At 36.7% G+C, this 18,621-nt stretch overlaps 1 protein-coding gene across 4 annotated transcripts in view; it reads right to left on the reverse strand.

Moving 5' to 3' along the window:
* The window catches only part of SMARCA5 (SNF2 related chromatin remodeling ATPase 5), a 50,610-nt gene extending 32,531 nt beyond the window's left edge, over window positions 1–18,079 (reverse strand). The window contains exons 1-9 of one of the 4 annotated variants that reach the window (XM_077139932.1): window positions 17,823–18,079; window positions 17,536–17,597; window positions 17,125–17,341; window positions 13,649–13,723; window positions 8,976–9,142; window positions 5,253–5,353; window positions 2,849–2,949; window positions 1,934–2,113; window positions 16–171 (exon numbers count right to left, since the gene is read on the reverse strand). In XM_077139932.1, the coding sequence (XP_076996047.1) occupies window positions 16–171; window positions 1,934–2,113; window positions 2,849–2,949; window positions 5,253–5,353; window positions 8,976–9,142; window positions 13,649–13,723; window positions 17,125–17,301 (957 nt within the window). In that variant the 5' untranslated portion in view covers window positions 17,302–17,341; window positions 17,536–17,597; window positions 17,823–18,079. Of the gene's footprint in view, window positions 1–15; window positions 172–1,933; window positions 2,114–2,848; window positions 2,950–5,252; window positions 5,354–8,975; window positions 9,143–13,648; window positions 13,724–15,427; window positions 15,451–17,124; window positions 17,342–17,535; window positions 17,800–17,822 lie in introns of those variants that run through there. The other 3 variants (XM_077139931.1, XM_077139930.1, XM_077139933.1) reach the window with 3 other exon arrangements.
* Window positions 18,080–18,621: the final 542 nt, after the last annotated feature.

Consider the following 18,621-nt stretch of genomic DNA (forward strand, 5'->3'; position numbering starts at 1 on the left):
AAAATATCGAGTTACCTTAGATTTTTCATTTTTGATCCTGTGAGCTTCATCTATAACTAAGTACCTCCAATTAAACTTTTTGAACACAGACTTTTCTTTAATAAGCATTTCATAAGATGTTACACATACATCCCATTCTCCTGGTAATAAAACGTCTCTGACAAAAGCAGCCTGTATAGCAAAAGAGAAAAAAAGTTAATGTGCAAAAATACATTAATTTATCGATGACAGATCATTTAATACGTAAGAGGGCAGGAGCATTAAAAAGTGTTAGAGGAGCTATGTGTACAATCTAGAACCAGCTTTCCAATCACAAAAGTAACTACATTACTCATTTTACAAGTCACAGCCCTTTAGTGAAAACTCTGACAAAATTAATCAATGCAAAATTCAATAGGTTAACTCTTATAGCATCTTCTTTCTACAAGTCTATTAGGTCTTAAAATTATTAGGGGCAGGTTTAGCTAACACAAAGAGAGATGTTTGACATAAAAAAGGAAGAGAACTACAACAGTTTGCAGTAAGCATTTTCTTTCCCTTTAGATTGACAGATTAATGCATTCAAACTTCACAGTCTTTAAGTTAATATTATTATTCTTAATTTACAGGTGATGAAACAAAAGCAAAGTAATTGGCCCTCAAAACATAAAAAGCAACTTGATAACTTAAAATATCCAAGGTATCTATCCATACAGGGAGAAAAAAACCTAGAATCATCACTGGTAACTGAATAAGGGGAAACATAATATAAATGCAGTCTTTCAAAAGCACATGAATAAACTTATAAACCTGAGTTTTATATTATAAATTGATCTAAATTTTAACTTATTTTGGTTAAAATTATACCAACTCACCCAATTACTAAAATTGATGTAGTTTATCTTTCATAAATACTATCTGTGTTAGTATAAAAGTATTATGTACCCCAGAAAAGCCATGTTTTAATCCTGATTCAATCTTTGGGGGTTTCTTTTAATCCTGAGTCAGCAGTGTAGGGTGGAACTTTTGATTAGATTATCTCCATGAAGATGTGGTGCGCCCAACTGTGGGTGTGACCTTTTAATAAATGAGATATGGCCCCACCCATTCAAGGTGGGTCCTGATTAGTTTATTGGAATTCTTTGAAAGAGAAAATATTTTGGAGAAAGTTCAGACCCAACAGAAAGAGCAGATACTTGGAGAACAGTTACTTCAGAGACAGGGATGTTTGGAGATGCCTGGACTGTCGACAGACAGAGAAGATGTCTAGAAAGGGCAGAGCCCAGCAGACATCGCCTTGTACCTTCCCATGAGATGCTAAGCAAGCCTGAATCCAGAATTGTCCCACAGGAACTGAGTGAAGGCCCACAGATGCTTAGAGAGGAAAGTACTGGCATAGGAAGCTGGAAGCAATGAATGAGAAACAAGGACCAGCAGACACCAGTCACATGCCTTCCCAGCTGACAGAGGTGTTCTGGATAGCCTCAGCCTTTCTTGAGTTAAGGTAACCTCTTGCTCATGCCTTAATCTGGACATTTTCACTTCCTTAAAACTGTGAACTTGTAACTTACGAAATTCCTTTTTAAAAAGCTGTTCCATTTCTGGTATACTGAATTCCAGGAGCTTAACTAACTAATACAATATTCTATGATTACTACAATTTCACAAACTCAGAACCTCTTTTAAAGAGAAAATATTTCTAGAAGATGACAACCTATCGATTTTTTAGAAATCTCAAAAAAGGAAAGACAAATATATTCTTACAGCTGACTACAATCTGTAACTTCTGATTTTTAACCAAGACAATCATGTATTTGTAAATCATTAATATTTATAACGAACAAAGTTATCAGGCCCCTTCCCCATTTATCTCTCTTTCAACCTATGCCCCTGTCTTAAGCCTGAATTCAAATTCTTTCATTATCAAGAGTTTAATGAAATATTATAAACTTACTCTTTGTTCTTTATCTCCTATCAAACAAACAGATCTAAGTGTTGGTACCCATCTCTTGAATTCGCTCATCCAGTTGTGTAATGTAGACTTAGGAACTAAAACCATATGAGGACCAGGAATGTTTCTATAGTGTTTCATGTACCCAAGAAGAGAAATTGTTTGAAGAGTCTTTCCCAGGCCCTGAAAAATTTCAAAATAATCACAAAACAATTTAAAAATAGTCTTCCAAATAAGTACCTTTGGATATATGTCAGGATAGTAAAAAAAAAAAAATCATCTGTTTATAATAACATACAGCTAAATTGAAGTATGTGCCAAGTTTACAAGTGTCATGTCACTTAAAACTTAGTGAATCTATGAGGGGGGTAGTAATGTCTTATCTCCAGAAAGTTTAGGTGACTTTTCCAAGTTCACCCAGGAAAGTTGGAATTCTAGCAGTTCTTTTTAACTTTCTACCGGCAATGAAGTGTTTTAGCACCATATGTAAGGAAACTTTTTAAAACATTGACTACATAACTAGCAACTAGTAAACAAGGGTTTAAAATGTTTTGAAATTTACGAGTATCGTACAAGCTGCCAACCTGGGAAAAAAATCAGTACTTATTCTGAAAAATTAAACATTCAATGACCCTACTTGTGTTTGACAGAGTGAGGAAAAACAATCTAATCATTATTTCACAAAAGTTAATCCAAAGCATGTTTCTCAAAATGTGTTATATTTATTTCACTGATGATTCCTCACAATTTAAATACAGACACCACTTATGCAACTAAAGCAAGCAGGTGATAGCAGTTTGGCAGACTACAATTTTAAATTAACAAAAACGTGTTGTACCGTTTAACTTTTATAAATTTAGCAGTCTAAACTGTTTTAAATTTTAAAATATGGCCTTTGAAAAACTACCAAACACATACCATTTCATCTGCAAGGATACCATTGATGCCATTCTCATACAAAGAAATGAGCCAATTTAATCCTCGGACCTGATAATCTCTCAGTTTACCCCATTTTACATCTATGGAAAGGAAAAAGCATAATGCATATTTTAAAGAAAGAAATACAGTAAGCAGTCCCCTTTACTTAACATGACTGCAGGCATCAAAGTACCCACTCCAATCACTCAGTTTCTTTGTTACCCCCATCTACTAGTCCTAGAGACTGAATGGCCTCTGTCCCTCAGTTCTAATGTTATCGCAGGTGTTTCTAACCAAATGTTTTCACATTTTGGCAAGACAGAGGTTTTCTAGGGTTTTTATTTTCTGCCAAGGAGGAAACCCCTCATAAGTTACTTTTCCAACAGGTCTTATAAAGAGACAACATGACTTTTAGGGTATATTACATACTACTTGGCCTGCTCCTCTTACCCCTGCCCCAATGACAGAATATTCACAAAATATAAATAACACAATCACCTGATTTTTTTCTGTATACATTCCTTATCCCTTATCTTTTTTTTTTTTGTATGCTGTATGGCAGGGTCACATTTCATTCTTCTTCTATGTGAGTATCCAGTTATTGCAGCACCATTTGTTGAAGTTTTTTGTTTGTTTGCTTGTTCGTTTTTGGGAAGTGCATGGGCCAGGAAATGAACCTATCTCACTCTCTTTCGAAAACCACCAATGCCCACTAAACTAGTTACCGCGTAGGAATGTGAAAAAGATATAACCAAAGTTTCTTTTCTTCTTGTGTCACACATCTGGCTTCTGGCCCCATGAAAAGAAATGGAAACTGAGCACATTCCACAGACAAAAGAAAATCTGAAGGTTATACACCTTAAGCAGACAGCTCAGTTTCTAACTAGAGGCCCATCTAGCTGCAGTTCAATTTCTTAAGTTTGAGGAAATAGCAATTTAATAACAAACCCAAGTATCATGTCTTATATGTACCTTTGTAAGCTTTCCCCCCCCAAAATCAGACTTTTTGTCATTTTTAAAGTCTGAAACTTAAAAGATTTTTTGACTGGTGACTCATTACTTATTTAACACTGTCTCATCGTCTGATACTTTTCCAGAACTACTACCTGTACTGTGAATTTCAAGTTTTCTCAATCCAAACAGGGCCTCTTCAGCAGGGCCATTTCTAACAAACACATCATGGAGAAGACATATAACATAGCCAGACTTTTCTTTTTCTTTACCAGTGCTGTTTGATATTTCTTGACCGTATCTTTCAAGTCATTTCTTTGCACACCCTGGGACATGATCTCCATCTACATCATCATCTTCTGGATTTGGTTGAATATAAAAGTTCTTTCCTAAATCCGAGTGTTGGATTTTTTTTAGTAATACTAATACAGAACAGATGAACCAAATAACTATAGGTAATTTTGAAATCAATAAGCGTTTCAATCATGAGTTGTCATTTTTTGAACACAGAGCACATTTCATCATGGTTAAGAGTCCCACCATAGAAGGTGGTCAGGCAGTTGCGGCCCTGCACATCTTCAGTAATTAGTAGTTTTTAAAAGGAATTTAACCATTCTGCAGATCAGTAGGGTCTACTTCAAAAACATGACCCTTAATGCCATCAGATGCAATTTTGGTTCCCATTGTGACTAATGTTTTCCCAATATTTCTTATGTTAAACATTACTGGTGCTTTCACATCATACTAATCTTTTCTTAGAAAAGAGACCACTTTCTTCTTGGATCCCTTTTTGCCACCTTTTCTAAGGTGTTTGTTCTTCACAATTGCTATGGTGCTGCTCAAAGAACCAAAAGGATGGAAGTCTTTTATAAAATTTTTGTGTTCACTACCACTATGGTCACACAAAGCTGTTATTGAGAGAGACAGAATAGGGAGTTTGGAAAAAGAAAATGCTAGGTTTCAGCAAAGACAAGTTTAGTTTCTGGGCTCAGACAAAATTAATTAACTATTTAATTAAATAGTTAAAATCTGGTTAACAATGCTTTCTTCTAGAAAACTATTAGTAACAAGTACATTTCACACACATACAAAAAATTAAAAACAAATTAATTACAAAAGCACCAGGAACTAAGCAAGTCTTCATGAAATGCCTTTTTATACATTAGTTTTCTTCTTTGGGGTAAATTAAATAAAGGTAAAACCATTTCTGGCTTCACATATACATTCGGGCAACAATAAACACAAGGGCATTTACACACCTTTTAAATAGAACATTACTATCATACCAATATGTTGTTATCTCCATCTAAAAAGTGCTAGGGTTTATTTTACAACCCAACAATCTCAAAAGATTACTAAAGATCTACACCGAAGACAAATCTAAAACATTAACCAACGCATAGCTCAAAGGGGATTGTTTTTAAATCCAAGAAATTAAACATGTATAACATACATGATGGAGAGTCTTCAAAACGAGTGCAAACATTGGTTGCTTTGGAGCTTTCTGTTAATAGTTCTTCATCCTCCTCTTGCTCTGTCCTACGGTGTCGGTAGCTGTCATGTTTAAAATCAAATGATTTGAGTTTCTGCTTTACTTTTAATAGTACTATTTCAACATAACAGTCAAAAAATGACTAGACAAGATTTCACAACATAAATTTTTTAAAAGGCATCTAAATTAAGCCTAAAAAGTGAATGCTAAAAATAAATTTAAATTCTAAAATGCTTTACATGGTTATCTAAAAAACATACAACTGTTATTAAAAGTAACCTTAGATAATCTCATAAACTGAAATATGATAATCTAATTTCAGGGAAATATCATGCAGTCAGAGAACCTTATGATTTGTATTTCTAGAACATCTTTTAAAAGCATTTTTTAACAGGAAAAAAAAACAGCTCCAGAAATTACATATGTAAGACTGTAACTTTCAAACTATCAGTACTACCACAGCAACAGCAGAGATAAATAATGGGGTGAGGGACAAGAGTTCAGAGAAGGTTTAGATTTCCTGTTTGGCAAGGATGTGTTTATTGGTTTTTGTCCTCTTGGGAACAATGAAATTATCTAAAATTGAGAATGTTAATGGACTGTGGACTTTGGGCCCTCTACATATGCCCAATGAATGCAGGTGGCTGAAGGATGCACTGACAGAGAAGTAGATTGGCGAACGATGGTATATACTTATGAACGAAGGTTGTGCTGCAATACAAAAAGGAACAGAGTTGTGAGACATGCAATGATGTGAATGAACAAGTGGACATTTGGTGAGACAAAATAATCAGGAACAACAGAAAAAGAATGATATGGTCACCTTTAGAAAACGCTTATAAGAAAATAGGGGCCTAGACTGCAAGCTTTTAGAGCAGACACATTAAGTCCAGAGTGGTGCGTATTATTTCTGGATTATGAGAGGCTGTTTTATAAACGTGATATTTAAAGATAAGAACAAACCCGAACAGGTTGGGGTTAAAGCAACTCAGAACATAGGGGTAAGGAAGACAGTGTGTGTCTATATTTTAGAACTACACATATGCCTTGAGACCAATGGAAGACTTTATTCGGTCTGGAACTGAAATTTTCTGTAGTGCATAATCTAATTCAACCTATTCATATAGTTCATTTGAACAACTGAAACATAGGGAGCAGAGAATAAGAAAGAGGTCCTTTAATCCTGTATAAATTGTTGTGACGCCTGGGTACATCCTAGAGCATATTAAGCAGATAATCAAAAAGTACTGGCAAAGTCCCCTGAGGGATGGGAGAAAAAATACAGAACTATTAAACCTTACAATCAGGGAATTCCTTGATACTATGTCAAACTTTAAGGATACCCAAATTAGTAGATTATGCCCTCAATCAAGAAGTTTACTCTTGTGAAGTATATGTAGGTAGCGGAGAAGCTTAGACTACCTATGGAATGCCTACGAGTTATTTCTGGAGGACCTCTGTTGCTCAGATACGGCTTCAGTCTCTCTAAACCCAACTCTGCAAAGAAAATCATTATACTACCCTCTACGTGGGACATGACATCCAGGGGTGAAAGGCTCCCTGGCAACGTGGGAGATGACTCCCAGGGATGAATCCAGACCAGGCACCTTGGAATCAACAATTCCATCCTGACCAAAAGGGGGAAAACAAGTATAATTAATAAAGTATCAGTGGCAGAGAGAATTCAAACAGAGTTGATAGGCTACTCTGGAGGTTGCTCATATGCAAGCTTCAGATAGACCTTGCTACCTATCATAACCTGCCAACCTCCAACCAGGACCATTCAAGACAATCCTAAAGAACACCTAGGGCACTAATATATAAGATTCCACAAGGGTTCCAGGCACTAGAGTAGCTTTACAGAAACCTAAAACCTCCAGATGGACCCTTAGTCCAGATGAGTCCTAAAACCTAGTCCAGCCTCTCCAGAACATCAGCTAGTTCCATCTCCCTATACCATATTAGTGACAGACCCTTCCAATTAGAATTGCCATAGCCCATATAACCCTAAAGAGAGGGATGGAAAGTTTAAAGATGATGGTGGAGTTATACAGAGAAGATCGGGTTTAACAAAAGAATATGAATGCTTGAATTGAATGCTGAACCATTAAACTGATGTCTCTCTTAGTCTCCAGTATTTTAGAGCAACTAGAAGTAAAAGCCTAAAATTATGAAATTGTAAGCCACGTTAAACTCTGAAATATGTTCTACAACTAATTGTGGTACTGTGCTTTGAAATTTATAGCTTTTTTGTATATATGTTATTTTTCACCAAAAAAGAAGGAAAGAAGTCGATTGTGACAATAAAAAAAATATTTAAGCCCTCTGGCCTCCTATATTCTGGAGCAGCTAGAAGGAAAAATATGAGCAGATTGTATGGTAGCCTAGGACAAAACTCTGGGATTTGTCCTGTAACCACTTGTTGAAGAGTGCTTTGAAAACTATTGCTTTTTTATTTTTTTGCTTTGTATATATGATATACTATACAATGAAAAAAAGTTTTTTAAAAAAAACTAATTTTCTGAAAATCATAATATTGCCAGATTTCTTAATGTTTAAAGAAGTTAGGCTAGTAATACTAGTTCCTTCTTAAATTTGAGCTTACACTTTAGACCTTTATACTTAACAAAAAAATATTTTGATCTAAATAAGAAAACAGTGGATTATGCTACCAAGATCTCTAAATCTAATTTCTAGTTTATTCACAAAAAAAAGTTAGATCCAGCTGCAACATCCATTACCTGACTGAAAACCTAAGCATAATCGTCTCTCCAAGTCTCTCCATGCTTCCCACTCAAACAGAAGGATAAGCAGCCTTCTCACAGAGAAAAACATTCCTCAGTAATTTAGGCCAAGGTAACATGTATTTGAGCATCTTCTTTCTTGTTATACATGTTTCTAATCAGAATGGCTCATGTTCATTTACAATTTTCTCTAACCCTATGAATTTTAGTGCAAAGATCTGTTCTCTAGCCAAACTTTATTCCCCATAAACTGGGGGAGAACTTTGTTTTTATAAAATCTCGTTTACAATATATTATCAAGCTGGCTGATTATTAAGGTTCTAAGACTGAAAATAAAGGCTGGAATGTGTTTTAGTATTTTGCAGCATCACTGAATATAGCTGCGGATGAATTTTTTTAGAGGGTACTATTACCCTAATCACTTTGCGTAAGCTAATTTCTCATTTAAGATAGTCTGATGGGTAGAGAAATCTATTACCTAAGACTTCTCTTTCCCAACAGCACCATTTAATTAGTACCTCAAGCTAAATGTACTATGTATTTACTATAAAATATATTTATCTCACAGGATCTTAACAAAGTTAAATAAATGGAAGTGTTTCTTTTCTTTGCATCACATCATGCAGACTATTCCATAACAATATCCCATTATACTAGTTCATTACTCTGAAATTACTCTAATTACTTTTATGTGTTAAAGGCTCCTTAACCTCTGCATTTGTGTTTCCGCTCCAAAGAATGGGTTAACATCTGATCTCTGTACTCACCGCAATTGTTTCAATCCATAAACCAAATCATGCTATAAAATATTAGGGATATGCAAATTCATATTTAATTATACATTTACGGCTATATCCTGCCTAGCCAACTGAGGGCAAATAAATAATAGCATTGAAATCATTTTTGTTTAATTACAAAACATTATGTTTCTGTTACTCACTCGCCAACTGACAGCAAATTCTGTTTCTCATCCTTTTTTATTCGTGGGCGTCCTGGCTTCATCTTCAAAGGTGACGTTGGAGTCTTCTGAGCAGCAGGTTGAATGAAATGTGCAAAAAGCTCTGTCTGCTTTAACAAATACTCAAATCTATTTGCGCGGTCAGTTTGCTGTCAAAAAAATTTTAAGACTCATTTTATCAGAATATCAATAAAATTGCAAAAAATAAAGTTTCAACATGCCTCCACAGAATAACCTAAGCAATAGAAAGAAACAAACTATTAGCACATGCAACAATATGGATGAGTCTTAGCATTACGCTCGGTGAAAAGAACTCAAACACAACAGACTATATACTATTATGGTTCCACTTCAAATAAATTCTAGAAAAAGGCAAAACTAGTGATGCAAAGTAGCTCAGCAGTGGCAAGACATGGGGGAGGGTAACCGACTGCGAAGTGAAAGAAGCACTCTTTTTTGATAGGATGGAATAGTTGTGCATGATTACAATAGTGGTAAAATGACTATATATTTTGTCAACTCACTGAACTGCAGACTTGAAAGTACTGTATGTAAATTATACTTCACTAAATTAAATACAAAACAACAGTTGACAGAAAAAAGGCATATAATGAACAAATAAAAGACATGATGCAATACAAGTGGATTTATTCAGAAGTAGGGAGAAATGCATTGTTCGTTTATTAGTTAGGCTATGCCAAATTTTAAAGTTATAACATTAAAAAAAACTTTTAGTTTGAGAAATATTCATTAGTACAATGTTTTCTTAATACATCTTTCCCTTCCTTTCATACCTAACATCGGTCCCTTTGAACATTCCCTATATTACACCAAGAAAATAGAAGAATGTATGTGAACAAAAAAATTTAAGACCCTTGGAAACAAGTATCCATAAAAGTAAAAAACGGAATATAGACTCTTTTAGGCAACAGACTTTTTTTTTTTGCATGGGCAGGCACCAGGATCGAACCGGGTCCCCAGCATAGCAGGTGAGAATTCTGCCACTGTACCACCGTCGCACCACGGAGCAACACTCTTTTAACAGACATATTGACACCTTAGTTAAGTAACAGAGAAACAATACAAGAGAGCTTAATAAACACAAACGATGCTACTCTGCCTGTGGTTAAAGTCATTTTTGAATAGATTAAGTGGGCAAAGCAATTACAAGAAGTAACTAAACACTATATAATGCTGTAAGAGCTATATATGTTTCATAGGAAAGCCATTTCTTAAAAATTCACACCACTGTAAAATGTGAAGATCAATTTGCTATCCTGAAGGCAGGCGATGACAAATTATTTCACTGCGTAACAAATGAGTAACCAAAGCAGTACAATCTGCACAAAAAACAGGCTGTTCAAAGCTTAAGAACTTAAATAACATGTTTCTCAGATAATATCCTAGAGATGAGAAGCGCCTCAGCTGTTTGCTTTTGATTACAAACTGTTTAGAGATTATACGTGTGGATTTTTACATGATTACCTTTCTTAATTTCCATACAATGGAAAGAAAAGTCAAGAATATGCAACTACAAAATACTGAGGCTAAAACAAGGCCATCCAGATAAACACTGGAAATAAGATTCAGACACGTCAAATCCTTAGTCACTCAAGGTAAAAACAGGTTCTCAAACAGTATACAAAATCAGTGAATAAGTATTCTTCAATTCTTTCAAAATATTTTCAAATCAACATTATCTTCTTAAATAGCTGTTCAACAAACACTTTTGTGTCCTACTAGCAGTGAAGTACTCTGCATCCTTATGAAGTTTTCTTTATAGTAATCCAATACTAATAAAGTAAAACATAATAGGTAAATTATATAAATTTGTCAGAAAGTTTTAAGTCTTCAGAAGTAAACTAAAGCAGGACAAGGGGAGACTGGGAATGGCATTAAGATTTTAATTAGATTTTTAACTAGGATGGTCAGGATAATCCTAACTGAGGTGATCTTTCAGCATGCACTAATGGAGGGGTAAGGCAGGGACTGAGAATCAGATTTTATTATACTTTTTAATACTCAAAAACCTTTAATGGCTCCAGATGTGTTACGATCATATTTTTAAAGTAACACTGCCCATCAAATCAAAAATATCTGAAACCCTTGTTATCTTTTCATAAAGTCAAATGTGAGAATCACCACCTTAAGGAATTAACTATAAACTTCATCAGGGCTATACAAGAGGCCAATGATTCCAAGACTGTCTCTCGCTCCATCAATTTGGAGAGAGAGAACAGACAAGCAGTAGGGGCATTACAAACTAATTGCAAAGAACTGAGGATTTCAACACAACAATATGGAATAAGCTTTCTTTAGGATTTGTAGCAGACTGGGGGGAGGAGGTCAAATAACTCACTGATTCAGGCAATGGAAAGATTAAAATGGAAACAAATGGCTAGAGATTTTAAAAGGCTAAAGGGAAGAGGTCAAAGAAGGAAATATTCCAAAGATCAGAAACAATGGAGTAATACCAGAAATCTGAAAGAAATGAATGATAACAATCTAATGAAGGATTAAAATGAGGCTTGCTTCTTTCCCTGAGATAGGAGGAAATGAAGCAGAGAAGAACTATACATATTTTTGGAAATACAGTAGAAATAAATGGAAGTAAGCCTCTAATTCTCTGTGGAAGAGTAAAAATGAAGGTGTGGCACATGTGGAGGAGAAAGCCCATTAAGAGCATTAAAATTTTAGCATGGCTAAATCGGATTCCTGGGAAATAAAAAATACTAAAGCCTAACAGAGTAAAATCCATGAAATTATCCTGGCACCAATTAGCATTATTACTTAGTTTTCTGTAGTAGTGCTCAGTAACCTGGCAGTTCAGGAATGGAGACTAGCTAGACTTGTCCATTGTTAAAAATAGCAGATGACAAGGGTGTTTAGAAGGAAATTATTAAAATGAAGACATGATGTCAAAAAAGGAAATGAAGCTGAGAGACTAAAAAACTTGTGAGAAATGAGAATAGATTTGCAATAAAAGCCAACATTAAGTTAAGACTGTGGAGAACCATTGAAAGTCTTCACTATATAATGAATTTGAGTCATGAAGATTTCTTTACAAAATAGTCAAGAGATTTAGAAGAGGCCAGATCACAGAAAAGGGAAGTAAGAAGCCAACAAAATAATCCACACAATAATACAGAAATGCTGAAATATGGTGATGAGGAAAAGAAAGAAGAAATATTTATGAGGTTAAACATACAAAACTATTAAACGCATAAAGAACTCGCATGGGTAGCTTGGGTATATATTAAGAGGGCCTTTCATTCACTGAAATAATACTAAGCAGTTTGTGGGGTGAAGATAATAAATTTTCAGTTTGGGTGTTTATAAGAGGTGCCAAGGGGACTTAAAAATAGCTACCAAAGAAGCAAATGAAAATACAGCTGGAAGCATCTGGGCTAAAAATAAAGATTTGGATGTATTCAGCTCAAAAATGGTAGCTGAAAAATCAATGAGGATCAAGCTGTCCAGGAAGAAATGTTCAGAATTTAAAAGGTAAAAGGATAGTCAAATAAATAGGATATTATCAAGAAAAAAAGAAAACAAGGACTCTCAGGACAATTAAGATTTTTGAGGGAGAGTAAACAATGTCAAACGCAAGTGAAATTAAAAAGAATGAAACTAAAATTAGGTCACAAAATTGGCAATGAGGAATTCGCCAGTACTGTGTCAGTGCCTGATGCTAAAATGCAAAAGGTTAAAAGAGTGAATGGAAAAAGTATAGCTGGAAAACAGTTTCTTCTTTAAATAAGTCTTGACAGGAAGAAAAAAGGACAGTAACACAGGTGAATATAATATGAATATAAACTATGCATAGTAAAATATTTATAACAATTTACATATGTTACTATCTGTATTATGTGCATTATGTGGGTATATATGTACTTGCATGTATATAAAACATGCATCATATACTTTTAGGACTTGAAGCTATTTAAGAGATTCAAAAAAAGCTTACTGATCTCAAAAGGAAGTCAAAAGACAAGGAGAAAGTACATTTCAAAAAATAGTTAAGATGTACTGCGAGCCAGAAATTGTTCTGGGCATTGAACACAGGATTAAGACAACGTTCGCTACCCTTAAAGAGCAGATTGTGTAGTGAGTGTTTAAAACACTGAACTTTTCAAATGTTCAGTACAATTAAATGAGTTTAAATCAATATATAAAACATTTTGAGCAATATCTGGTATATAGTAAACATTCATTCTTTGCTATCATTATTAAATCTGAATCCAAATTTGAAGTTCTCTGCAGGTATTGATCAAATCAAGGTAAAGAAGAGTTTTCTAGAAGATACGGGATGTGTGCTGGCTATCTAGGGAGGGCAAAGAGCATATATTACTTTCTTCGTAACCACTAAAATGCTAGACAGATGCAGTATAAGCATATGCTGAATAACTACTCTTGACTTTAATTCATCTCCCTATCAAAGCTGAAACCTTAAAATAAACGATATGTTAATATACCCCAAGTTATTATACATTATGTGAATTCACATATCATAATACCGTTTATCCCATACTGAATATATTTTAATTGGCCATCTGTACCCTAATTAGAGAAATGATAAACATGGAAGTTTAGTTCAGTTAATCACCCAATAAAAAGTTTTCAATATTAACTCATTTCATATGCCTAGAACATACCATTTTTTCTTCGTAAGTAGGATCTGGTTCTTGGATTTCTTTTTGCTTTCCAGGTGACGCATCATCAAATACTTCCTGGTATGGGGAAAAAATCATGGAATTTTTCTTCTAGAAGAGTCAACACATCATTTTAGACTGATTTTTGCCCAAATCTCATTCTAAATAACACACTCCTTTCCCCAAGCTTCCTAGATACTTAAATAGCTGCCATCTAACAAGATAGGAAACCTATATGAAATTAAAAACCATGGGGCTAACAACCTATTTAACCCACATATGTAAAATACATGGCTAAATAAAACAGTGTTACCTATGTCATCCTAGAATAAGATTACCATCAATAAAAGTTATAAGCAAATCTGTTTCTCTTTTTCTAATCAATTTTCTGATCATTTTCTAAAAATTGTGAAATCCAATAAATTGCTTTAAATGTGGAAAAAATTGTTGCCTTTTTATCATAAATTGCTATCTTCTTTGTTGACTAAACAAATGTACATCTGGAAAGTAGTATTATTAGTCACCTTCATTTTCACCTTCTGGAATTTAATTTAAAAATTGTCATTTGGCCTAAACGGAATTTATTTAACTTCAGTCTGATTTCTAAATGAAAATATGTTTTTTGGAAAATTCATTCACCATGACATTCAAAATGACACAAACCACAAGAACATCTGGCAAAAAGCATAATTTTCATTAATGATGTACAAATCTGTGCTTGGCAACACATAGTATGTAATAAAGTACAATAAAGCTACCTTTAGTAAAAAGATGAGGGACCAGGCCTGGTTTAGATGTTAAGTACTAGAATCTGGGTCAAATGTCCTAAATTCAATTCTACCTTCATCACTGGTAACTTTAGCCATCATCACAAATCTCTCTGCTCACTGTATATAAATGTGACAAAGTCATCTACATAGCCTCTTCACAAAATGCTGCTAGAATACCATGAAATGTATACACTCTTAGGAAAAAAAAAAAGTTTTTCCAACATTCATTATTTCTCATAGTAAAAAAGAAAATTGGACACCAGGCCTCTCGAGGCCATACCATTACAGGCATTTAGTGTGCCTATCTACCAGTCCAGTCAATAGTGAGCAATCAGGATGAATGAAGACAGGCTCCACATTAACAAGATCATATTAATTAATAAAAAAGTAAGACTGCTCTCTTGACTATCAGTACCAAACCAAACAAAACAAAAAAAAAATTATTGAATTAGCTAGCAAGGCTGATACTTCCAGGAAAGTTAGCTTTGTCACAAAAAAAGCTCATGAAAACAGAGCTTCATTTATTTCCTGATTTCAGAAAAAAGGACCTTAAAACCTATTTTAAGACAAAATAAAAAGGTTTGTAAAAATGTTTCTTTTTTTTTTAAATCTATCCTCAGATAATGTGTGTATGCTCAAACCCTTTCGTGTAAGACTGAGGGTACATTTAATTTAGAAAGATGAAAGACACCATAATGTGACAGAAAAAAAAAAAAAAAATCTAGTCAATGAAAAGATAGATTGAGAAAAGATAAAATTACTGATATTTTCATACTGAGAAGGTAAAAAAAAAAAACCCAGGCAGGCCACGGTGGCTCAGTGGTAGAGTTCTCGCCTGCCATGGCGGAGACTGGGGTGTGATTCCCAGTGTTTGCCCATGTAAAAAAAAAAAAACTAAAACCGTGTCATTCTGCAGTAAATGAAATTGCTAAACATCATTTGTATAAGAATGTGACACGGAAAGATGTGGGGAAAAACAATCAGCTTTGAAGTCAGGCCTGGGTTCACTTACAGGTTCTAGTTAAAAAAGACTCAGTTTCTTCATCTGGCAAACACGACTCCACACAGCAACTGTTGTTATCATCATACCAAACACCTATTTAAAATTTAATTAAGCTTTAATTTTAAAACAGCAAATCAAAGCCACAATAATTAGCTTTAAATTACACTGCTTTCTGATATTTAAGACCTCTAGTGAAACATTTTTACATTATTCCAAGGCTGAATGAGGGACTTTTTCGAGAAGCTGATGAAAACTATGAATATCTTTTCGAACATCTCTTCGCAGAGAGTTGCACATTCACACACAATTTTGCTTTCAGTATCACATTTTTTAAGCCCTCTTACCCATGGGGCAGTAACCTAAGTTAAATAGCCCTAGTAACCCAAAAGAACCACAAACCTTAAGGGAAAAAAGGCAATAGCAGATACATTTTTATTTTAAATTAATGTCAATCACTGAAAACTACGTAACATTAGATCTCCTATTCCACTGAAACTCATCCTCAACACTAAAAGTACTTTCAAAGATTAATAACAAAAGATGTTATATCACCCTAGATTAGATCCTTGCTGCTCAAATAAAACTACTGGCCAAGTGCCTTCTTGGTAAACTGTGCTACCATTTTCTCAGCCTGCTGATTCTGCATCAAAATTTTCATAGCAACACTAACTTCATTTCGTCTAAGAATGGAAAAATCACAGATAATCTTTGAGCTGAATATCGAAAATATCTCAAAACAGGTTGAAGACCACGAACAAAAACTGGAAGGGCCAATCACTGTTCCCAACCATAGAAAAACCTTGAAGCATCTCCCAGAGAACCACCTAGTAGCAACACTGTCTTTCCACCCCCACAGTACAGTCGTCACCCACCTGAGCAACCCAATCCCACAGGGTGCAGTGCGCTGTACTAATTAAAGACAAAAAAAAAAAAAATGTCAAGGCCCAGAAAGACGTACGCTGGATGGAAAGCCAAATAACGGACCTTAATTCACTAATTCATTCATCAACTCCCACCGAAAATTAGACAGCGATCCCAAGACAGCAGCTGCTGCTGCCTTGGCCACATCCCTCCCGGCGGAAAAGGGCCTGGGAGGGACCTCGTGTCACTTCAGAGGAGCAGCTGTGTCCCGTTTATCCCCACTGCGCAGAGGGCCATCCAGCCCTCGCCATTGTTTCTTTACGAACAGATACCGCCCCCGCAAGGACTGGATGAAAGAGGCCCGAGAGCTCGCATGCGCTGCTTTTAAATGCCTTCCATTCAGAAACAGTCTTTCCCTCACTTTTAAGGGGCACCTCCCTCGCTCCTCCCCCAAGTTTGGTGGAAACTAAATCCTACATTCAAGGATGGGCAGGGGAATTATGGGAGTCTAATGGGGCTACAACACGGGTGGGTAACTCTCACTTGACCACAGTAATCAAGCACATCTGTTTAATAAGGGCATTAGAGGATTTGGCAAGATCTACTAAAAAAGACAATTATAATGTGAAGTGCCAAAAACCATCTGAATCTGCTTGGACAGGTGACAGAGCGTAATAACGAGAAAGCATCATTTCAGATACAAAAGGCCTAAGGCCGAATTTGGTGCAGAGGGGTGAAGTATGACTCTGTGTCTATCACTGAACTCAAGGCGAAGGAACCAGCTTCTCGCCACTGCCTTCCCGCCCTCTCTCGCGCTGCAAGCTGTTCCCACCTTCCTCACTCACCTCCATCTCCGCGTCGGCAGGACCTGCGCTGGCCACCAAGGGAGCCACCTGGGACACGACACCCTCCAGACAGCCTTTGTTGCTGTTGTTGCTCCCGCCGCTGGCGGCGGAGACTGTGGTCTTGGAAGGCGCGCTCTCGAGAGGCGGGGGTGGCGGAGGCTCGGCCGCGGACGACATGATGTTCCGTCTGCGTCACCCGCTGCTGCCAGAGGCCGGCCTGGCAGGGATGGAGGGAGAGGCCTAGGTAGGCCTGGGTGGCTACGTCGCAGTGAGCTGATGGAAGAGCAAGAACCCGATTTCCCGCCCCCCACCCCCACCCCCGCCGCGGCTCCGAAACGGGCCTGAGGCGGACGCAGCAGGTTCTTCCTCCGCGTCCTCCTCAGCGGCGCTCGGTGTTCGACGCGGGCTTACCTCACGGCGGGAATCTCGTCGGCGAGAATGGGCGGGGCCAGCCGGGTCACCAAGGTCAGGGGCTGATGTAGAGGAAGGCCGAAGGTTATGGAACCACGAAGGAAAGAGAAGAGAGACTGAAATGGGGTAGCAGCTTCGCCTCCTCCTCTAATACCTCTGGCGAATATCACCTAACTCACCAGAAACCAGGATCTACTACCTACGCCACCGACTTTCAACACTCGCGAGAGTGCTGGTTGGCTGACTGGGGCCCGGTTGCGCATGCGTGTTCCGTCCCTCACGCTTACCCACTCCTCCCGAATCTTAAGCATGCTCTGGAGCGCGGAGTGGGTGGGACCTCGAGGGAGACCAGAGAGGCTGGGAGAGATGTGAACCCAGGGTTTCTGTGTCGGCTACTCGGCATGACGTGAAAGCAGTTTTATACGTGTTCGTAACGGTTCACCGGCCTTGGATTCGCTGTCTTCTCGGCCTGGCCGGCGTCGGCGGCATTCCCTGAAGACTTGCCGACTTCGCGCTGTGTACTTGGAGGTCTGTCCTGGGCCTTAACGCTTTTGCCGCCTCCGACAAGCGCGTGACGTCACTGTGACGACGATACGGTTATCTTGAATGAAGTCTCTTTTTTTGTTGTGGTCTTGTTGTTGTTGGCGAAATGTCCGTTACAAAGGTATTTTTGGTTAGTCTTCACACATTAGCTGCATCAGTCATTTCTGAATACCCCCTACTTCCTTTTGGTGTAAGGGTATACGATTTTTCCTCTGAATTCCCATGCTAAAAGTAAGCAGATAAGTTGCGTGCGCACACCGTTAGGTGAGGAACATGCGTATCCAATAGAAGAAAACAGACGAGCGAAGGGTTGTATCTTTTCCTCATCACCAAACGTTTAATTAAAATGTGCATTCTCTTTTCCTTACAAAGTTGTGTTGAATTTTCGGCACTGTAATTCTTTGTGTAAACTGCTTTGTGCATCCACAAATGCCTAAAGGTTTGTGCATCCATCTATTATACAGAATTTAAGCACATTATGTTCTATTTGATAACAAAACTGCGTGATACGCTAGATTATTATCTGCCCTTTCAGGTGTCTTA

This window comes from Tamandua tetradactyla, chromosome 22 (genome assembly GCF_023851605.1).
Source record: "Tamandua tetradactyla isolate mTamTet1 chromosome 22, mTamTet1.pri, whole genome shotgun sequence".
NCBI classification, from domain to species: Eukaryota; Metazoa; Chordata; class Mammalia; order Pilosa; family Myrmecophagidae; genus Tamandua; species Tamandua tetradactyla.